The sequence below is a fragment of the Lepidochelys olivacea genome (assembly GCF_965140295.1).
Source record: "Lepidochelys olivacea isolate rLepOli2 genome assembly, chromosome: 8".
Taxonomy (NCBI): domain Eukaryota; kingdom Metazoa; phylum Chordata; order Testudines; family Cheloniidae; genus Lepidochelys; species Lepidochelys olivacea.
In genome coordinates this window covers 8,619,129-8,642,752 of record NC_140418.1, presented here as the reverse complement: position 1 = coordinate 8,642,752, position 23,624 = coordinate 8,619,129, and the positions used below count along the sequence as shown (strand labels likewise).

At 42.4% G+C, this 23,624-nt stretch overlaps 2 protein-coding genes across 7 annotated transcripts in view; both read right to left on the bottom strand.

Moving 5' to 3' along the window:
* Positions 1-8,667, bottom strand: part of MAPK9 (mitogen-activated protein kinase 9) — a 54,212-nt gene extending 45,545 nt beyond the window's left edge. For 3 of the 5 annotated variants that reach the window (XM_084636179.1, XM_084636180.1, XM_084636176.1), the window contains exon 1: positions 8,560-8,667. The gene's annotated coding sequence lies outside the window, so the exon portion shown is untranslated. Of the gene's footprint in view, positions 1-1,942; positions 2,121-8,169; positions 8,254-8,559 lie in introns of those variants that run through there. The other 2 variants (XM_084636178.1, XM_084636177.1) reach the window with 2 other exon arrangements.
* Positions 8,668-16,054: 7,387 nt separating this feature from the next.
* Positions 16,055-23,624, bottom strand: part of GFPT2 (glutamine-fructose-6-phosphate transaminase 2) — a 91,117-nt gene continuing 83,547 nt past the window's right edge. For both annotated transcript variants that reach the window (XM_084636369.1, XM_084636368.1), the window contains exons 9-19: positions 23,498-23,615; positions 22,890-23,053; positions 22,217-22,312; positions 21,993-22,090; positions 21,475-21,595; positions 20,925-21,082; positions 20,681-20,795; positions 19,840-19,967; positions 18,916-19,083; positions 18,325-18,486; positions 16,055-16,982 (exon numbers count right to left, since the gene is read on the bottom strand). In XM_084636369.1, coding sequence (XP_084492495.1) covers positions 16,938-16,982; positions 18,325-18,486; positions 18,916-19,083; positions 19,840-19,967; positions 20,681-20,795; positions 20,925-21,082; positions 21,475-21,595; positions 21,993-22,090; positions 22,217-22,312; positions 22,890-23,053; positions 23,498-23,615 — 1,373 coding nt within the window. In that variant the 3' untranslated portion in view covers positions 16,055-16,937. The remainder of the gene's footprint in view (positions 16,983-18,324; positions 18,487-18,915; positions 19,084-19,839; positions 19,968-20,680; positions 20,796-20,924; positions 21,083-21,474; positions 21,596-21,992; positions 22,091-22,216; positions 22,313-22,889; positions 23,054-23,497; positions 23,616-23,624) is intronic.

Here is a 23,624-nt window from a genome sequence, read left to right as displayed (position 1 = left end):
GCCTCTTAGAGTTGGTATGGCAACTTCCACCTTTTCATGTTCTCTGTATGTATATATATCTTCTTACTATATGTTCCATTCTAGACATCTGATGAAGTGGGCTGTAGCTCACGAAAGCTTGTGCTCCAACAAATCTGCTAGTCTCTAAGGTGCCACAAGTACTCCTGTTCTTTTTGCAGATACAGACAAACAGGGCTGCTACTCTGAAAACCATTAAAAAATTGGTTTTACATCTCTCTTTAAGAAAGCACACATAGGAAATTACATACAAAAAAATGTTAAAAGAATGTTAGTTAGGCTGCAAAGTTTCAAGCACTGTGAAAATGTTTAAAAATGCCACATTTACAGTTGCCCATAAAAACCTTAATTCAGCTCCCTTGTGTATATGCATTATGATCTTTAATTACATTATCACACAATTTTTTTCCACAGACCCTTCCTCCCATTCAGTGAACAGGCTGGATGCACCTGGGGATCAAATTAAGGTTCATAAGTCACCATAAATTTGGCCATTTTCTAACTTTCAAGTGTTTGACTCTGCAACCTAGTTTCATTTGCTGAAATAGAAATACATTAAAGCAAAAAATCAACGATCTTTTCAAGATTTAAAGCCACTGGAACTGGCCTTTTAAAAAAAATTAACATTCCAGTTAACATTTAAAAAATGTTAAAATACTTAATTCACTGAGGCTGACAGAATAGATAATGAAGATAATCACTTTTCTCTTGGTTTTAATAGAAAAACACTCACTTTTAAGCACTGTTTTGGGAATGTTTCATCACGTATTTTAAATGTTTGTGTATATTTGGAGTTTTTGCTTTCAATTGTTTAAATCCACTGTTTATATTTTCTTTATAAACAAACAAGTATATAAAACAATACATTTATATAAAGCCAGCAAAAGTAGAGTGCTTTTCCAGTTGAAATCATTGTGAAAACTTTTCTCTGTCACAGGAAAGATGGCAGTCTCCATGAAGTAAGGTTAAGCTCAGAGCCATCCATATTGCTACAGAAATGTGATAAATATATTAAAACCCAGAGTATATAATTTTTGCTGGTTTTGATATTTTCATTTGTCTGTCTGTGATGTGATAATTTTTGAATGCAGCATCTGATCAATTCCATTAGAGGATACATTGAGCCCCCTAGCATCTGATTAGCAGACCAATGAGCTTCAGCTACTGTCTTCAGATTAAAGAACCCAGCTGATGACAGCCATGAAAATCTTCCAGCATAACATCATTCATTTTAGCTCTGTTCCAAAAGATTTTAAAATGTTGACCACCTGAATGACTTATCCCCCAGATAGAAACAAACAATACTGGTGAAGGAGAAGATGCAAATAGGGCGAGCACACAGAGCTCCTTACATGGGAGAGGCGAATGAGGGACCTGGCATGGAGGATGTGACGGATGGGTCACAGAAACCCCCTTGGGACTGCCACCTGATGTGCTGAGACTACCTCTGAGCCCGTTTTCCCTGCCATCTTGGGACTTCAGTACCTTGCCTTGTTGAACCAGACACACGAGTCTGCTCCAGCACAAACCCAGGGTCTGAACCATGTGCCCCAAAGCTGCAGACTTAACTGAAAACAGCTTAAGAAGTGCTCCTGTCTCTAGCACCCAGGCACCCAGCTCCCAATGGAATCCAAAGCCCCAATGAATCTGTTTTACTCTGTATAGAGCTCATACAGGGTAAACTCATAAATTGTCCGCCCTCTATAACACTGATAGAGAGATATGCCCAGCTGATTGCTCCCCCAGGCATTAATTACTTACTCTGGGTTAATTAATAAACAAAAGCGATCGTATTAAGTATAAAAAGTAGGATTTAAGTGGCTTCAAGTGAGGACAGAACAAAGTAAGTTACCAAGCAAAATAAAACAAAACAAGCCAGTCTAAGCCTAATACATTATGAAACCGATTACAGATAAAATCTCACCCTCAGAGATGTTCCAATAAACTTCTTTCACAGACTAGATTCCTTCTTAGTCTAGGCCCAATCCTCTCCGCGGTACAGTTCTTGTTAGCTCCAGCTCAGGTGGCAACTAGGGGATCTGTCATGACTGGAACCTCCTTTGTTCTGTTCCACCCCCTTATACAGCTTTGCACAAGGTGGGAATCTTTCGTCTCTCTGGGTCTCCACCCCTCCTTCTAAATGCAAAAGCCCCAGGTTTAAGATGGATTCCAGTATCAGCTGACATGGTCACATGTCTTGTGAGACCCCAAGCCTTCATTCTTCCTGGCCTGACTCACAGAAAGGCTTGCAAGTAAACAGACCCATTTACAACCAATTGTACTAGTTGATGGGAGCCATCAAGATTCCAAACCACCATTAATGGCCCACACTTTGCATAATTACGATAGGACCTCAAGTTATATTTCATATTTCTAGTTTTAGATACAAGAATGATACATTTATAGAGACAGGATGACCACACTCAGATAAGATTTGTAATGATACCTTACAAGAGACCTTTTGCATGAAGCATATTCTATAGAATATCAGGGTTGGAAGGGACCTCAGGAGGTCATCTACTCCAACCCCCTGCTCAAAGCAGGACCAATCCCCAATTTTTGCCCCAGATCCCTAAATGGCCCCCTCAAGGATTGAACTCACAACCCTGGGTTTAGCAGGCCAGAGCTCAAACCACTGAGCTATCCCTCCCCAAGTTACACTATATTCACACTCATTAGCATATTTTCTTAAAATCATATGGAGTGCAATGTAACAGAGGGAAAGGGGGAAATAGGGGGCACCATATGGTGGAGAGGGAAATGGGAGACAATGGGCAGAGGCACAGGGATCATACAGAGTCCTGGCAAGGAAGTGGAGGTGGGGAGAAGGGAGGCACACTGAGGTCTTGGTAGGCAGACTCAAGTATGGGAGTAGGAGGAATATGGAGCACAATAGCACCTGGTGTTGGGGGGAGCAGTGGGAGGGGGGTACAAAGTCCCTGATATGAGGGAGAGGATAGAAGGGTTGCAGGGAGTCCCTGAAATATTGGGGGACAGGACAGTGCACACCGGGAGTTTGTGTAGGGAATGGATTGATGCAAAGAACCCCTGGTGTGTCAGTGAGCTCAGTCCACCGAAGCAACAAAGTGTGCGACCCTGTAGAACAGGCCTAATAGGATTTAAAGAGCTGTTCAAGAGAGTACCTTATTACATCCAGGTACTGTAAGAATACTAAACTTTAAATAAATAAAGAGGAGAAATAGCCTAACTTTCCAAAAAAGTTATAAAGAGAGATTCATAATGAGCCATAAAGAGAATTGTTGATAAATTCAGAATTCTTTGAACAATCCTCCCTCTTCCAAAGCTCTTTCAGACATCCGAGTCACACCAGTGAGTTCTGAGAACTCTGTAAAGCAGAGTTCCAATTTTTACTATATTTTAATTTTCAGACCATTAGTTTTATATTTTGTTTTATGGGAGAGGATTAAGACAATCTTCGTCACACTTTCAAATTGAGGAGGGATAGCTGAAAGAATACAAACTATAAAGTGGGAATTTTTTTAAACTACATAATGGGGGGCATTAGATTAGTAGTCAAAACTTTAAAATATCACCACCATAGTATCCAAGCACCTATAACATAATTCCTTCCCTAAAATTAAGCAGTTTATTGCTGTTCTCTCCATCATTCCCTCCCCTATTTTGCAAAAAGAACAGAAGTACTTGTGGCACCTTAGAGGCTAACAAATTTATTTGAGCATAAGCTTTCGTGGGCTACAGCCCACTTCCATCGGATGCATGCAGTGGAAAATACAGTAGGATGATTTTATATACACAGAGAATATGAAACAATGGGGTTTACCATACACACTATAACGAGAGTGATCAGTTAAGGTGAGCTATTACTAGTAGGAGAAAAAAAAAATTCTGCAAATTTTAGGTTCTCAGCCGCCCATCCCCTTGAGGAGTCCCCTCTCTTTCTTATTCTCTCTGAGTAAGGGTCGCCACATGGGTAGTTAGTGTGCGGCAAGCAGGTATGCTGTAGATTTATACTCCATTTTGCCATGCACTAAATCTCTGCATGGACAAGCCCTGCAGACCAGAGGAAAGGCAAGGTTTTAAGCATCACCCACCCAATCACCAATCTTCAGCATTTGAGCGGGTGGCAGAACTGTGGTCAGCAACTGAGTAGAACTGACGTGAGCAAAGTTAGCACTGGACAAGGACAAAGTTAAACCCCAAAGTAAAGAAAAGATCACAGCTACTTGTCCTAATTGCAGCAACTGGCTGGGTAACAGGAATGGGACAATTTCCCAGCACACTACAAGAAGGCTATGACAGGGGGAAACGGGCCAGAGTTTGCTGCTATTAGGAGCCAGACCCTCCTTAGGCCTTATCTTCACTAGGAAGAAAAGGTCCTTACTCCTGGGGGCATTCTGCACCAAAAAGTTAAAAATTCTACACACAATATTTTAAAATTCTGCCAAGTTCTGCAAATTTATTTCAAAACACGGACAAACTTTTTTACAGGTAACTATGCAGACACACACAAAGATTCCCCCAGGAGCAGAGAGTTAAAGAAACCCCTATGACAACCCGGTTCCTGTTTCTCTACCCCCACTCCCTCCCCCCCCACCCCTGCAAGCCCAATCGGGGGGCCAGACACCCACAACCTCTACCCCTCAGAGCCCAGCCATGGCCCCCCCAGCCAATATACTCAAACCCACTCCCCCACAGAGCCCAGCTGCAGGGGCCCCCTAATCCAGATACCCACACTCCCTCCCCTCCAGAGCCCAGCTATGGGTCCCCCTTGCCCAGATACCCGCACCCACTCCCGCTCAGAGCCCAGCCACAAGGCCGCCCCTTGCCCAGATACCCACACTCCTCCTTCCCAGAACCCAGCCATGTCTCCCCCAGCCCGGACACCTGCCTTCCCCTCCCCCCAGAGCCCGGGGATCCAGAGGGAGAAACAGCCCGATGCACCACTCTCTCCTTCTCTCAGGGCATGCTGGGAACTGCAGCTGCCAGGAACACTCTAGCTCCCTCTTCCTCTCCCCAGCAGTGACTTCTATGTGCCAGCTGAGCTCTGCTGGGTCCTAGTGGCAGCTAGCAGCACTGCAGCCCATTTCTTTTGGGGAAAGGAAATTCTGCGTGCATGTTAATTTCTGCAAAATTCTGCACTGCGCAGTGGCACAGAATTCCCCCAGGAGTAAAAGGTGTATTGATAACTAGAGGCAAATTTCTAGTAGAGAAAAGGCAGTTTGTAGTTTTCATACAAATCAGTAGGTGAAGTTAGAGACTAGGCTCGCCCACAGGCTTCAACTCAACCTGCTAACGCAAGTGAAGAATACAAACTGCCTTGTCTTTACCAGGATTTTACCGTGAGCTAGCTAACTTGAGTTAAGAACACTTTTTTTCTGATAGCATTAAAGATGAAGCATTAAAGGAAGGAGGAAGCTATGAGCTCAAATGGCATTTTGACAGAATTTGACTGTATAAAACCATCCTAAAATTAAGCTGATTTAGAAGCCAGGATAAAGGCTCTCTGAACTACTGACTGTTGGAAGCTGGTTTGATTAGGGTTTGAGACCACCAGCTTTGTCAGTCAACTAGATTTCTTGACTCTCAAGTACCAGGCTCTTAACTGACAATAGCTTATTTGACCTATCATATATGTCCTGGGTATGCAAAGCACATTCCGTACATCCTGACTGTAGACCAGTATCAGTAGGCCCAACACTGATATGAAAAGTAAAGGACTCCACTGGAATTTAGCATCACATTCAATTTCAAAAAACAGAAGTTTTCAGTTACTGGTGTCCTCATTTTATTTAGTGAAACAATTATCAATATTGAAACTGAAAACTAAGGTATTCATACTATGAAAGGTGGACAGTGATGACAATCTCACTAACATCTTCATAAACTGACGTCTCATGAATCACTATTATATACTACCAATTAAAAAAGATTATACAAAAGTGATAAATATGCACATGGTGCATAAAAAAGCAGCATACATACACTGGGTGGTCCAATCTGAAAGTTATTTTGTTTTCCAACTAGTTGCAACCACAAGAAAAGTTCCAGAACCACAAGGCTAATATAGTATGTCAGATGCAGTAAACTTGTGAATACATTTTAGCTTACATGCACTATTTAAAGTGTAATTACAGTCAGGAGAGTGACGATGCAAAAGTGGCATGTTCTTACTAAACGGATCCATTTTCTGTATATCTTCAAGTCACATCTGCTTACTTCATTGCCATACCAAATTACTACTGTTAGTACTTCACTCTAAATACAGGTCTGGAGAAAGGCGCTTCTACAAAATTGATGTTTATGTTTTTTGTTGAAGAATCTTTATTGTTGGCAATGAAGGGCAAAGATTCTCATGGATCATAACTTGATTTTTAAATCCCAGGCTGAGATTCCAATACTGGTAGTTAGGATAAAATTTGTAAGGTTATAAATGAAAAGACGAATTCACCAAGACAAGAAATGGCAAGTCTCAGTGTCACTTTTTTGTTTTTAACTATCATTTTTTGTACCACAAATGCACTTAACCCTAGCATGTAACTTTATTGGTCCCCAGTCTGCTCTGCCCCCAGCTCTACTCTAGCCCAGGCCCAGGTCCAGCCACTAGCTCCCGGCTATGGCTCCAGCTCCATTCCCAACCGCGGACCCCCAGTTCCAGTCCTGCCCGTGGCCCCACTCCCAGCCGCTGCCCCAGCTTCAGCCCCACTTCTCACCCATGGCCCCCTGCTCCCACCCGTGGCCCCCTGTTCCCGACCACAGTTCCAGCCCCACTCCCAGCCACAGTTCCGCTCCTGACACTCCGCCGCAAGCCCGCTCCCGGCCCCGGCTGCAGACCCACTCCAGCCCCGATCGTGACTCTGAACACCCTGGAATGTTAGACTTTTTAGAATAAGCAGTTTTTAACCTAATAACCTTGATAGTGAATTAGTTCTTGAAAAGCAGTAAGTTGAGACAGCATCTTAGTTCTGAAGGTAAAGTTCTGTCACTGCTGGTGTATACTGTGTAGCAATAGGCCAGACCAGACTACGTGATTTTAATGGTCCTGAAATCTATTCAGTTGAACTACTATTGAAATCTAGTAGTTATGACAGCTACTAACAAAACAGAAGTAACGTACATAAAATACAAGAAACCAATAATTAACGTCAAGCAATTAGAATGAAATGGTATACACTCCTAGAGATTCAAAAGATCTTCAGATTAGACGTTTGGCAACTAAAGCGTCTAGACTGCTGCAGTGATTGTACTCATTCTCCAAGCAAAGGGCTCGTCAGCAGTTACCTCTAAAGCACATTTTAGCAGCATAGCCAGTGACACCAGGGTGGACCTCAGCAACCCAGGGCTGGCAAGACTTGAGAGGGCTCTCAAATATGTATTTTCTATACCAGATTACACTGCCACAAAGTGATTTAACAGATTTAAAGAGTGGATCTTTAAAAAAAAAAATCTTGATTGTGAAATTATTCTGGTTTAGCAAAGAGAAAGTTTAAGTCATATTGATAGGTAAATTTTTAATCACATTTTTACACTTTGGAGCAACACTGCCAATTGATTATTTGGGATGACACCTTTTTCCAGATCAGTCATACTCAATGACAGGTTTCAGAGTAGCATCCGTGTTAGTCTGTATTCGCAAAAAGAAAAGGAGAACTTGTGGCACCTTAGCGACTAACAAATTTATTTGAGCATAAGCATCCGATGAAGTGAGCTGTAGCTCACGAAAGCTTATGCTCAAATAAATTTGTTAGTCTCTAAGGTGCCACAAGTCCTCCTTTTCTTTTTGAGTCATACTCAATGTTTGCTGCTCAAGATGCAAGGGGCTTCTATACCGATTTAATGTTCCAGAAACGCAGACTGGCATCCGGACAATAATACACCAGTTGCCCTGAGAAGACGTGCTCCTTTTAAACCAGGGGGCCCATGCACATCAGCAAGACAACCCGACCAACATCTCAGTGCAGGGAACAGTCCTTAAGTACCCGACCTGTCACTGAGCAATAAACGCTGCTCGGGTTCTCTGGGGAAGCCTATTAACAATGCATTTCCCACAGAGTTTATTACACCCGTGGGGATCGGGGGGGGGGGATTCCTTCCCCACACCCCACAGTCCAGCTACTAACGCGCACCCCGCACCCCCCCGGCAGCACGAGGCTATGGCGGGCGGGCATTCACCTGAGACCGTCTCTGCGGCAGCCCGCAGCGGGACGGAGGATGCGAGCCGAGGGCGCGAGAGGCGGCCGTTTGGCGAAAACCCAGCCCCGGCCCGCGGCGGGGCAGCTCCAGGGCCACCGCCTCGGGCCGAGCCCCAGCGGCAGCCCGCCGGGCAACGCGGCGGAGGAGGGGCAACAGGGAAAGTTTCCGGTGACAGCTCCGCGCTGAGGGGAGCGGGCTCGGCAAGCCGGACCCGCACGGGGTGGCGGGCTCGGGCTCAAGTCCCCAGACAACTGGCCCCAAGGCCTGGAGACTCGCCCTCCGCCCCCCTTCCGCCCGGCTACAGAAACCGCCCGGCCGCAGTTTCCCCTTTTCCCCCTCCCGCTGTCTCCTCCTCCTGCCCTCCCTCACCGTCTGCTCCTGAAGCTCGGTGCTTGGCTCCCGCCGCGGTAGCTGCTTCACTCCTCCACCTCCCCAGGCCGCCCTAGCCACAATGGCCTCTCGTCGCGGCCCCCTGACGGGCCGCGCCAGGTCCGGACCCGCTGACGAGCAGCCACACTACCCAGTCACCGCTCAGCGCCTGCCGGCCGGAGCCAATCAGCCTGTGGAGGCGGGACCCTCTAGCCACTACATAAGGAAGAGGAGGCGCGGGGGGCTGCCGCAGTTAGAGTTGGGGAGGTTATGGGGTTGGTTAGTGTTAGCGGCCTCGCTGCCGCCTCGTGTTGATGGCATCGTTCGATGTCATAGTCTCCCCCTCATTGAGATGTAATCAGTGTAATATCACCTCACCCCCCCCCCCAATGCCATTATGAGATGCTTGACACCCTCACTTCAGGGTAAAGCACCGTTGTCAGGGCCGTGATGTCAACCCTTCACCACAAACTGCCATGAGGTGAAGTCATGGGGGACCCTCATATTGCCACAAGGTGATGCCATCCCCTTTCCACAGTATCCATCCGATGAAGTGAGCTGTAGCTCACGAAAGCTTATGCTGAAATAAATTGGTTAGTCTCTAAGGTGCCACAAGTCCTCCTTTTCTTTTTGCGAATACAGACTAACACGGCTGTTACTCTGAAACCTCCTGTCAGGATGTCACTTGGTGCTCATTGCATCACAACATGCTGTGGTCACTTTCCACTGATGTTTTCGGGAGATAGTGGTAGGACATGACCACTCTGCCCCTATAGAGCCACTCCAGTTATTTCAGTAACACAGGGTAGCCATATTTAGTTACTACAGAAAAGGGGAAGGAGGTCATCCTGGGGTCAGCCCTCCCCCCCCCCATTAAAAAGATTATGAATAGTTGTAATTTCCAGCATTGGTGTAGAATGCCACATGATTTATGTATTTATTGTAAGGGATGATTTGAGCGTTGAAAGCAAAGTAAGTGAAGGGAATATTTGGGCCTCTCCCCCTGCCCCCCAACAAAAATCTACATTACAAGCCTGCTCTTCTTCCTTCCACACCTCACCCTTAGGGCGGCTTGCTGTTTAGAACAGCTACTGACCAAGAGGGGAAAAAAATCTTGACACAATCTACCCTCAATGCGTGGTGCCTTCTCAGTGATCATTTCTACCTCTGCCTAGTCTCCCCTCACTGTAATTTTAAAAACCATTTTGAACACCTGAATTAATGTGCTTTACAGATGAGTCGTCAGCTTGCCTTAATACTGCACTTTTTTGCAAAGAAAACTAGTTGCTCAATAAACAGAAGAGGCCCTTTCCACCACCTGCCAAAAAATTCTGTTCTCAACAGATGCCATTGACATCCATGCCTAAAAAAAAAGTATAGTGAAAGTCAAAGGATTTTGAAAAGTAAAACAAACCCTGCTTAAGAACTATTTATCAGAAACTACTCAACAAGCTATTGTACCACTATCAACCCATTAAATTGTGTAAGTATTAAAATATCTCTGTTTAAAAGCAACCCTGCAGAGAGATATCTTGTATGTATATACAAAAAATATTTTCTTAACAAGAATGTGCATGAGCCATTAAAATCACAATCAAAAACTTGAATTAAGGTAATTCTTGAATGTTCTGATGTGACAACCCATTAGAGTATTTCACTCTTACAATTACTACATTCCCTTGAGGTTTATAATAGTTCCTCAATAGTGCTAATCCAAAACTATGTTTACATAATGTTAAAGGGGGAATGCAACATTTTTGCAAATATGTATAGTTTAAGACAGGGTGGATTTGATTTAAATCACTAATCAGGAAGACGTGATTTAATCATGGTTTTTCTACATAAATGTACATTCTTGTTGATTGTTATAACCTTAATGCATATTTTTCACAACTCAGAGATAGATGTAAGGTTTCATTTTTAGAAGGTACACACTATACATTTTTAAACAGTGATTTATTTTGAAAACTTCAGCTTAGTTTTACAGCTATATCAGAAAATTAAGGATTGTTTGGTTGGTTATTTCATTTACCAAACGTAATTGAAGCAGATATTTATGAAGTCATTGGGAGGTGAACTATCTCCAATGCAACAGGTTAATCGTAAATATTTGGAGGATTTTCTTCCATGCCGTATTAGGAGGAGAACACCACCAGACAGACATTTACATTGTTTTATTCAACGAAAACATTAAGTATTCTAGATTTTATTTCTTCAACAGCAAACACAATATTTTAACAAAACAGGCATATGTCCCTCGCTTCTCACATTTATCTCCAGACTTCTTCTCCTTGTCCAGATCTATTCCGCCCCCAACAATCTTCTATTCATTGAACTTCTTGAAACTTTGCACTTTTAGAGAGAGGTAAGGGATTAACTCTATGTACACAAATTTGCAGAGGGACAATAGAGTTGAGGTCTGTTTTTTCTCACTTCTATATATTTTAAAACATTTTTTGCTGTTAACAAGCATGATACCTCTGGAGACACAAATCCACAGTCTGAGAACTGCAAAACTAAACATCTCTAATGGTATCTTCGAGACCAGAGGTGGACAAAGTACAGCCTGCGGGCCACAGCTGGCCTGCAGGACTATCCTGCCCGGCCCCTGAGACCCCAGCTCCTCCCCCCCGTCCCCTCTCCCCCGCAGCCACGAGGATGCACGGGCAGCATGGCTTGTGCCAGCCCACCTCCCAGGCTTTCCAATAAGCCTGCTGCTCTGAGCGGCATAGTAAGGGGGCGGGGGTGGATAAGGGTAGGAGGTCCTGGGAGGCAGTTGGGATGGTTGGAGGTTCAGGGGGCGTTGGTTGAGGGTGGGGTCCGGGGGGGGCAGTCAGGGGGTGGGAATTGGGAGGGGGCGGAGGCCAGGCTTTTTGTGGAGGCACAGCCTTCCCTACCTGGCCTTCCATGCCGTTTCGCAACCCCAGTGTGGCCCTCGGTCTAAAAAGTTTTCCCATCCCTGTTCTAGACTGAGCACTGAGTCCCATTGGGTAGATAGAAAGATTAACCTAAATCTATACAGAAGCCTGTGGAACCCTATAAAATTGGGTCCCTAATCCATGAACTATTGGAACTCATTTACAAAACTTTTCTTCAACATTACATGAATATATTGTCTCATACTATAGAATTAGACTTTATAATCCCTATTCCATGATGAGATCTTTGAGCTATAATATATCTATCTTTAAATGGTTTTTGAGGGGAAAAAAAGCTTTATAAAAAATCCAAATAAAAAAAAATCAATTTTTTTATTTTATTTTTTAAAGTTATTGATTGTTATCCACGCTGGTTTAAGATCAGAAATTAAAAGATTAGGTATAACTTTCTATATTACCAAAAAAATCTCATTTTCATGTTTGGTATAAGAATTTAAACTACAGCTGTAGTGCACTATGAATGGATTTTACTGTATATTGCCTATTTTAAAGAGAGCCACAATATCTGTAGATCAGAAGTCCAGCTTTGAAGGATGACTTGAATTCTATCAATCAGTGAGTCTACTGTGGCTAGGATTTGCCGTTGATATTAACATGCTTCAGCGTAGAAGCTGATCAGCAGCTGGGCTTGAGTTCCCATGATACAGTATTGCAGTTATCCAACTGTACAGGACGATGGGGAGTATTTGATAACAGGACATTTGAGGAGACACTGAGAATTTCTGTATCAAAACAGAACAGCGTTCCTGTGTGATACGATACCAAAACATCAAGGAGGATTGCCCCCGCACCCAGTGTAGTCTTCAGGATCTGTGATGCCTGCTCAATATGAACAAAGTATTCCAAGATTCTTGCCCATAGGGAAAGCTGGAAACCAACTCTTACACCAAGGTCTGCTTACACCTAACTTAATGATGTACATAAACGTTTGTTGGCATGAGTCAAATGGAGGCTGGAAATTTTTGAAAGGTTTTAAGCTACAAATGCAAGTGAGATTTTTTTCTTCACATGAAAGGCATAGAATATCAGGGTTGGAAGGGACCCCAGAAGGTCATCTAGTCCAACCCCCTGCTCGAAGCAGGACCAATTCCCAGTTAAATCATCCCAGCCAGGGCTTTGTCAAGCCTGACCTTAAAAACCTCTAAGGAAGGAGATTCTACCACCTCCCGAGGTAACGCATTCCAGTGTTTCACCACCCTCTTAGTGAAAAAGTTTTTCCTAATATCCAATCTAAACCTCCCCCACTGCAACTTGAGACCATTACTCCTCGTTCTGTCATCTGCTACCATTGAGAACAGTCTAGAGCCATCCTCTTTGGAACCCCCTTTCATGTAGTTGAAAGCAGCTATCAAATCCCCCCTCATTCTTCTCTTCTGCAGGCTAAACAATCCCAGCTCCCTCAGCCTCTCCTCATAACTCATGTGTTCCAGTCCCCTAATCATTTTTGTTGCCCTTCGCTGGACTGTCTCCAATTTATCCACATCCTTCTTGTAGTGTGGGGCCCAAAACTGGACACAGTACTCCAGATGAGGCCTCACCAATGTCGAATAGAGGGGAACGATCACGTCCCTCGGTCTGCTTGCTATGCCCCTACTTATACATCCCAAAATGCCATTGGCCTTCTTGGCAACAAGGGCACACTGCTGACTCATATCCAGCTTCTCATCCACTGTCACCCCTAGGTCCTTTTCCGCAGAACTGCTGCCTAGCCATTCGGTCCCTAGTCTGTAGCGGTGCATTGGGTTCTTCCGTCCTAAGTGCAGGACTCTGCACTTATCCTTATTGAACCTCATCAGATTTCTTTTGGCCCAATCCTCCAATTTGTCTAGGTCCTTCTGTATCCTATCCCTCCCCTCCAGCGTATCTACCACTCCTCCCAGTTTAGTATCATCCGCAAATTTGCTGAGAGTGCAATCCACACCATCCTCCAGATCATTTATGAAGATATTGAACAAAACCGGCCCCAGGACCGACCCTTGGGGCACTCCACTTGATACCGGCTGCCAACTAGACATGGAGCCATTGATCACTACCCGTTGAGCCCGACAATCTAGCCAGCTTTCTACCCACCTTATAGTGCATTCATCCAGCCCATACTTCCTTAACTTGCTGACAAGAATACTGTGGGAGACCGTGTCAAAAGCTTTGCTAAAGTCAAGAAACAATACATCCACTGCTTTCCCTTCATCCACAGAATCAGTAATCTCATCATAAAAGGCGATTAGATTAGTCAGGCATGACCTTCCCTTGGTGAATCCATGCTGGCTGTTCCTGATCACTTTCCTCTCATGCAAGTGCTTCAGGATTGATTCTTTGAGGACCTGCTCCATGATTTTTCCAGGGACTGAGGTGAGGCTGACTGGCCTGTAGTTCCCAGGATCCTCCTTCTTCCCTTTTTTAAAGATTGGCACTACATTAGCCTTTTTCCAGTCATCCGGGACTTCCCCGGTTCGCCACTTTTGAGTTTTCAAAGATAATGGCCAATGGCTCTGCAATCACAGCCGCCAATTCCTTCAGCACTCTCGGATGCAACTCGTCTGGCCCCATGGACTTGTGCACGTCCAGCTTTTCTAAATAGTCCCTAACCACCTCTATCTCCACAGAGGGCTGGCCATCTCTTCCCCATTTTGTGGTGCCCAGCTCAGCAGTCTGGGAGCTGACCTTGTTAGTGAAGACAGAGGGAAAAAAAGCATTGAGTACATTAGCTTTTTCCACATCCTCTGTCATTAGGTTGCCTCCCTCATTCAGTAAGGGGCCCACACATTCCTTGGCTTTCTTCTTGTTGCCAACATACCTGAAGAAACCCTTCTTGTTACTCTTGACATCTCTGGCTAGCTGCAGCTCCAGGTGCGATTTGGCCCTCCTGATATCATTCCTACATGCCCGAGCAATATTTTTATACTCTTCCCTGGTCATATGTCCAACCTTCCACTTTTTGTAAGCTTCTTTTTTATGTTTAAGATCTGCTAGGATTTCACCATTAAGCCAAGCTGGTCGCCTGCCATATTTACTATTCTTTCGACTCATTGGGATGGTTTGTCCCTGTAACCTCAACAGGGATTCCTTGAAATACAGCCAGCTCTCCTGGACTCCTTTCCCCTTCAAGTTAGTCCCCCAGGGGATCCTGGCCATCCGTTCCCTGAGGGAGTCGAAGTCTGCTTTCCTGAAGTCCAGGGTCCGTATCCTGCTGCTTACCTTTCTTCCCTGCGTCAGGATCCTGAACTCAACCAACTCATGGTCACTGCATAAATGTTATGACTATAAGTAGTAAAAATGTCTTGTTTAAAATTGTGGGAAACGTCTAACTCAGCCATATCAAAGGAGGACACAATACAAAGAGCTGGAAGTTCAAATGAGAATATAATATTTAGTCTCCTTTGAGGGCTACAACATATCTGCACCCAAAGATTTCTAAGGTGCTTATCAAACCTCATAGATTCCAAGACCAGAAAAGACCATTGTGATGATCTAGTCTGGCCTATATAACCTGGGCCATAGAATGTCCCTGAAATAATACCTAGAGCTTCTCTTTTTAAGATCAAGATTTGATGTTTTTCTAACATTGTCAGCAATGGAGAATCCACCATGACCCATGGTGGATTCTTCCAATAGTAAAATTACCTTCACTGTCAAAAATGTATGCCTTATTTCCAGTATGAATTTGTCTAGCTTCAACTTTGAGCCATTGGATCATGTACACCTTTCTCTACTAGACTGCAAAGCCCATTATTAAATATTTTCCCCCCCACATGTAGGTACTTCTAGATTAATCAAGCTACCCCTTACCTTCTCTTTGTTAAGATAAGGAGATAAGATTCAAAGAACTTTATCACCATAAAAACATGTTTTCTCATCCTTTAATCATTCTCATGACTCTTCGCTGAACCCTCTCCAATTTATCAACGTTCTTCTTGAATTGTGGGCACTAAATTGAACATAGCATTCCAGCAGCAGTCGCATCAGTGCCAAATGTAGAGGTAAATATAACCTAACTCCTACTCTACTTATATCTACTGAGCTGGATGGTATTTTTGTATAAGTTAATTACTACACATAATTATTAAGCTTACCTTAGCTGTGTATGTACCTCAAAGGAAATAATTCAACTGGGACTGGGATTGTGCTAAGTATTGTACATACATGCAGTAAAAGTCTGCAGTCTAACTAGTCAAGACACACAAAGGTGGGAGAAAGGAAAAATTATGCCCATTTTACAAACAAGGAACTGAAGCAGAGAGAGATTAGGTGACTTGTCCAAGGCCACACAGAAAGCCTGTAGCATAGTTTAACCCAGATTTTGAAATCCTGTCCACTGTCTTAAGTTCAAGACCATTCTCTAAAATGAAGCCTTGGACAGCACTTTACTCATTTTTCATTCTTGCAAAAATAAGTGATTGTTTTAATATTCTGATGGTACAAAGATTAAGAAAATGTATCTGCAAAGCTGGAAAAGCAGATGATATTGTACTGAAGAGTAGTTACTGTATACTCATTTCTTTCATCACCAGTTTGGAATGGGCAGGAATCAGGTAAAAAGACTACACACACACGAAGAGTTTACATTCTCTATTTTCTTTAATTGCATAGGAATTTGATTGTACAATCTTTTAACAGAAGCATTGTAACCCACTTGAAAATACCCAGTTCCCTTATTTTGTTGCACAGTACATTCCATGCAGATGAAGTTGGGACTGCACATGAATCAAACTGTTGATCTGGTTTAGGTGAACTTTTAGTAGAATAAATCTGAAGTCTTAAGGAGTCTCTTTGGGAATTTTCAGCCACAGCAGAGGGGTGGGAAAAAGAGGATTAACAGAAATATTAGGTGCAGTGGAAAGTGTCCAGAAAAGCTAGGAGAAAAAAAGAAAGGTGAGGAAAGGAAACCCTCAAAGGCCACAGATTTCCAGTTCAAAGATAAAAAATTTTAGAAAGTGACTCTGTACACAAAATTAATAAATGTTAAATGCCCAGAATTTACATTCTGGGCATTACCAATGCTACAGATAAGCAACATAGGAAAAAAAATAATTTAAAAAGCTATACAATTGTACTTATAAATATTTAGTCTTTAAAACTAGTTAAGTAGTGTTGGCCAAAAATATTCACAGTTACTCTGACCAGAGCTGTATATATTATATATATTGCACAGTAGTAAAAAAGTTCATTCATTATACCTGTGTAAACAATTATTTTTCTCTTCTTCTTTGGCAATTTTTAGGATTTAGAGGAACAACATTTGCCAGAAGCAAAAGCACTTGGGTACAAGGCACATCAAAAGCTTTTAAAACAGCATTAAAAACAAGTTAAAAACGGTACCATTAACTGGAAAGTTTTGGGGATCATTCCACTTAACATTATGGAACTATCAATTAAAAACAGGAGTAAAATTTAGAACTTCGTGGGGAAAAACAAAAAACCCACCACACTATTGTGGGTTGTTTATTCCACAGTCACAGATTTGGCCAGATTTCTTGGAAAGTCCACCTGGAATGAACAACAGATTTTCATTATATAGTAGTTAAAGCAATCTTCTACGTTTGTTGAATTAATTCAATTTGTGTGCACACATGCATGCAACAATGAATTCTGCCACCCATCTGTCCTAACACCAGTGAATTCACAAGAATATTAATTCAAAAAGTTTGAGATTTTAAATCCACAAAAAAGGTCAAAAGCTGCCTTATAATCCATCCCTCCTTGAATATATGGATTACTATGATACTGGGGTGGGAAAACTTTTTGGGCCGAGGGCCACATCTGGGTGGGGAAATTGCATGCAGGGCAAGGGGTTGGGGGTGCAGGAACAGGCTCAGGGCAAGGGATTGGGGCAGAGGAGGGGAGCAGGGTGTATGAGGGGGGCTCAGGGCAGGGGTGCAGGAGGGGTGCAGACTGTGGGAGGGAGCTCAGGACAGGGAGTTGGGATGCAGGAGGGGTGCGAGGTGCAGGCAGGGGGCTCAGGGCAGGTGGTTGGGGGCAGGAGAGGTTTGGGCACCAACCCAGCGCCACTTACCTAAAGTGGCTCTGGGGTGGCGGTGGCGTGCACCAGGGCCAGGGCAGGCTCCCTGCCTGCCTGCGCTGGCCGCACGCTGTGCCGCTCTGGTCCGAGAAGCGGCCAGTATCACGACCCTGCGCAGCCCTGGGATGGGACGCACAGGGCTTCACGCACTGCCCTTGCCACGCCTCCAGGTACCTCCCCGAAGCTCCCATTGGCCATGGTTCCCTGTTCCCAGCCAATGGGAGCTGTGGGGGGCAGTGCCTGGAGGCAAGGCCAATGCACTCAGCCCTCTGCCGCAGGGACGTGGTGCCGGACGCTTCTAAGAGCGGTGCGGGGCCTGCGGCACCACGGGGGGCAGTCCTGCAGGCCGGATCCATACCTCTGAGGGGCCAGATCTGTCCCGTAGTTTGCCCACCCCTGCTATGATAAAACACCTTGTCATATAATAAAATTTAAGACAGGCATTGGAACAGACTCTCCAAGAATGGTCACCATTCAGAGGTCCATATTCTTAGTAAATTTTATGAAAGTGTATCACACATGCTCCTTGAATAAATTTCACTTAACCTGGAAGTATTTCCTGAAAATAAATTGCAGACTTCTGTCTAATGACAGATCATTTGCTCAATTTCACTCTAGAAAAATTGATTTTTTATACTCTAGTTAAAAGCAGCTTAAGTTAGAATTTCAGTACAAACCCCCTATCTTGACTAACAGCACAGTTATTCCCTTGTTAAAATACATTAAGTATTCCCCTCTCTTTAGGCTGGTTGGAGGAAGTTCACAAGCACGTTTCTCTAACTGCAGTACCTAAATATAGAAGACACTTACATCATATCCTCGAAGAACAGCCAGGTGGAATGAAAGCAGCTGTAGGGGAATAACACTCAAGACTCCTTGGAGACAGTCAACTGTGTGTGGGAGCTCAATAGTTTTGTATGCAAATTTTGAACTTTCAGTATCTTCTCTAGAAGACAGAATAATTGGGCGACCCTATAAATAAAATGTAATAATGAAGAGTGGTGACATACAACAACTTTTTTGGGGAGTATGTTGCTGGTTTCTGAAATACCTATAGTATATTTTGAAAGCATTACTCAAACATATGGAAAGAAAAATGTCAATGCAGGTTTATTTTATAGGAAACTAGGTGCTTGTTTACATGGTGGTATTTTTAATTTAATCTCGATTTTAACTTTAGCACCATATACAGCTTTATTATTATTCCAACTGCATTTTTACAAGTCACTCTTCACCACTGGTGTCAACTTTTAATGTTATATTATAATAGATGGTAAATGCATCTGATTTGATGATTAGACAAAACCACCATCACATTCTGTTTCTGAAGTGTGATCAGTAGTATCATATTTCAACATGCAGAACATCTCTCCATATGATAGTGCTCACTAGACAGCTTACCTGTCGAGCAATGACCTGTTGCAGTGCATTCTGGCACTTGGTGAAGCAGGGATCCTTCATAATTACCATGATAACAGGCATATGTTTATCTACAAGAGCCAGTGGTCCATGCTTTAATTCACCCGCCAGGATACCTTCGGAGTGCATGTACGTTATCTCCTTGATTTTCTAGAAAGCAAATGTCAGAGCATTAAGGGCAAAACAGGTAAGAACCTCAGAGAGCAAAAACAGATACAAACGTGAATGTTACCTTATTTCCATGTTTAAACAGCTAACAGGTTAATTCTAACATGCTCTTTTCAGAAATGGATTTATTTCATCTTAAGACAAACTAATTCCCAAACTTATTTTTGGCAAAATTATCTTAATTTCAGTTCTATAAAAGTGGTGTAGTCATTTCATGAGTTATGTCTGACAGAAATCAATGGGAGTCTTTGATTGGGGCAAAAAAATAGCCAGATGGGGTAGGAGTGACTAGGTATAGTCAAAGAAATTTGCAACACAGATTGAGACGTGTTAAAAATGGCCAGAGTTACAGACAGTTCTCAGGTTTATATCTGAGAATCAGTCAAGTCTTCAGAGAATGGTGATCATTTCTGACCAGACATACTGTATCATCTGATAGTCCTAGTGAGAGAGGTTTACTGCGAAGATGGTGCAGCATAAAAGGTTCACACATTTTTTCTCCTTAGCCATACATGTTTTTTGGAATTTTTTAAAAATCACTATACATTATATTTGCCGGTATACAGTACATTTGCAGATGGAGCAAAAAAGCAATGGGAAGGGGAGTGAAAGAATTAAAAGTTGATCGCTGAAGTAACTGGTACAGTTAATTCTAATCCAAAAATGTAATTACAGGAAAAAGAAGAAAGCTATATTATATATGTAAATAGGACCTTACGTTTTCAAAAGCATACCCACCAATGCTCCTTCCAGGCAAGTTGCATAGTTATAGCCACGACCCATAACCAAGAGCGATCTCTGTTTGTACAATTCAAGGGCCAAGTCATGTATTTTCTCATCCAAAGACAAGACTTCTTTAATCATCTCTATCAGATAATATAACAAAAGAGAATGTAGCATGAATGCCATTATTCCATGTTTATTAGCTTGACAGTATTTCAATCTGTTTCAATGAAGCAGTAACAGTGGACTCAATTACAGGAATTTAAAAACTTATTTACAAAACTGCAAAGTTATGAAGGCTGGACAGAGACTACTGGATTCTAAAAGTTCCTATTTGATCTAGTTTCCACATGATCCATTTAGTATTTTTAAATATACTTTTATAATTCTCTCCGGAACTTGTTTTGTATAAGCTTGATTTATTTCAGCAATGATTTAAATTGAATAGTAAATACTCTAAATTACTTTAAAAGGAACCTATATCCGAAAAAACATTCACTATAATTTACATTAAGAGTAAGACATTTCTCGGTTTTCCAATTTATTTACTTGGTGTCCATTTATATGACAGCTCTGAGTATAAGTCACAGTTTTCAGACTTTTACAACTATCAGTTTTCCTTATTATGCATACCTTTCATGAAGCCATAGGAAAGAGAAACATTGTAAGTTGTAATGTGATTTTAAAAAGACAGGTAGCAGGAGGAAGGATTATACAGAGACAGATGTACTACTTAAAATCAAGTAAATATCACCACTTTACTTCAAAGAATTGTATTCCAGAATGAGGGAAAATCTCAGTGCACTAATAAGCTCTAATACTTGGAATAGTAAAAAAGTATGAACTTCAAATATACCAGGTAATGTTTGCAGCCCACTGATGATCTCCTGTCTCCTACTCTGCAAAGAAATTCTGTCTTCAGACATCATGAGGCCAAACATTACAAGAGAGATGAACTGGCTGGTGTAAGCCTACAGACAAAAACACAATGTTACTAGACTTGACTGCAAATGCAACCTAAATCTTAACTACCGATATATTAACATTTTGATGGGATTTCCCAGAGGAAAGGTATAAAAAGCCACAGTAAATAGAGTTACCTTTGTGCTTGCCACACCTATTTCAGGGCCTGCATTGATATGTACACCACAGTCAGTCTCCCTGGATATTGAGCTTCCCACAGTGTTTGTAATGCCAACTGTTAGAGCCCGACGATCCTTACAATACCGCAAGGCCATAAGCGTATCTGCAGTTTCACCTACAGAACAAGCAGTTTGACATTTAAATTTAAACACAGAACAGCAAGAGCACCGGGAAACTTTAAATCTGTCATACTCAAGGTTACTTCAGGCTCTAACCAATTGAATCCAGTTGTGCACAACAGAAAATGTTTGTAAACATGACTGAAAACATTTACACTGAAACCTCATTTCAGCATTATTCACAAGCTGTTTCTACTTTTGATTCATGCCACTGATTTGAAAAGCAAGATTTGCATCCAATAGAGAGTTCGGATACCTTTAATTATTCTCCTCCCTTGTTTTACTTCAAATTAAGACATTCAGACAGAAATAAGTTTTATTTATTGGATTTTTTATACTTTGCTACATGCCTCCATTCAGATAGGGATGAACAGTCAAGGCAACTCACCTGACTGACTTATAAAAAAGGACACATCATCCCTGAACACAGGCGTGTTTCTATCCAGGAAGTCACTAGCAAGTTCCACCATCACAGGCAGCTCTGTCAACTCTTCCAACACTTGTCGGGTCTATAGTCAGTAAGCACAGGACACTTTTTAATACTGCCATCCACATCAATACTTTATAGTTTAAGAGTGGGAGAGGGGAGACAAGGATGAGTATATTTACAAAACTTATTAAGATAAAGGTTTTATTTATTCCTGTTATAGAAGATAGGGCAGCTGTAATTACTGATCAGTTTCAATCAGTAGCATCAAGGAGCAGAAAGTTTAATTTCTGGTATGGTAGATCATAGTAAATCTGTGTTAAAACAAAAGTGTTTAACACTAAGTGTTAGGTGCAGAGGAAAGGGGAAAGAAAGCTACATATATTGTCAGACTCCCATACCAAGGGCTTAAGAAAGAAAGCCGTTCTCTAAACCACAAAGAGAAGTATTCCATCTATTTTAGAGCAGGTTGAACGTACAGCTACTGCAGCATGATAGCTGGTCCCACAGCCAATAATGATCAGTCGGCGGCATCTTCGGATTTCTTTCAAGTGGTCCTTCAGACCACCCAACAGAACTGTAGTCACCCCCAACAAAAAGAAAAAAGTATACTTCAGCAAGGGATTTTATTATTAAGCCAATGTGTTAAAAATGTTTGTTATAAGCCAACAAAAAACTTTAATAATTAAATATTCCAAGCTACCTGATTTGGTCTCAAAATTCACCCTGCCTCTCATGGTATTGACAACAGATTCTGGTTGTTCAAAGATTTCCTTCTGCATGAATGCACTGAAGTTACCTGTTTAGACGAACACAAAGGTTTCAGTTGTTTTTGTTATTTCAGTTATGGAGTCAACTTTTAGGATGACCTGTAGAAGCATGCTGGTTTGGATAAAGCGTTAATGTAACATCTCACCAGTTGTGCCTGGATGGAGATTTAGGGATAGAGCAGGGAAGAAGAGTAGGCTATTTGCTCCATTTAACGGGATTAGTTTTCCCTAAAAAGGACAATCTAATAACTGTGTTTTGGAGGAAGTTGTAAACAGAAATAGTTTCTTTGTAATCAAAGTTCTGATGTGTTGTGTTATAGCTTTGTCAGATCAGTCCAGGCTTATGAGTACTGAACACATTAAAAACTAAATAAAAAAACTACATAGGGCACAAATTTAATGTCATAATCTACAGGGGCAGGTAGTACCATGCACTCTCTATCCTCCCTTTGTTCAGATGTCCTGGGATTGCCAGCTTCCAGGAAGGACTTTAAAGTCATTATATGATCAGATGGCAATTTTCTTGGGGTATAAATCCCCCACACTCCAATATCAGGAAGACTATCCACCTTTGAATAGGCTATATTTGTAAATGTTCCAACTTACCTTTCATGATTTGCTGCAATTCCATCTGCAAAGTCTGGATTGCTCGAGAGGGGTCATCACTAGCCGAACGTTTTAGCCGATGGATAGAAAGTTTCCCATCAGCCACTGCTGCAATGTCATCATCTTCTAGGAAAATTACTCTGTTGGTGTGTTCAATGATAGCACTACAGAAAGACAGGCCAACAGAGAAGAGACAGATTTATATTTGGAACAGTATTTCAGCGGGCAGCAGAAGTAGGATTCAAAAACAAAGCTACCCTCCATTCTAGCTACACATACATTGCTGGTAGTTGTGGCTTAAACTCGCTTTGACTACTTGCATTAGATATATTTTACATCAGAGGCAGAAAGGCTAGAGATTGGCAAGCATCACTAGCATACAGCTCAAAAACTGGTGGTGGTCTATTAAAAGCTCTTTCCTACCTATGGTACAAGTTTTCCCATCCTTATCAAATAAGTAGACTAGTTTCCAGTTGGGCTTCCCAAATCTCCATGATAGAACAGCCTACCTCCAAATCACAAAAAAGCAGCAGAGAACCAACAGATAAGGTGTCAAAAACTGACTGTCACTGCTACAGGGCAAACCAAAAAATACAAGAGCTCGTTACCTTGCATCAGAAGCGAAGAAAAATTCTACTGCTTTATCTCCAATAGCATGAAGGCAGGTAGAACTATCCAGTCTTTTCATTTGGGTCTTGCATATGTTCTTCACATTCTCAATGTTGCCTAGTGATT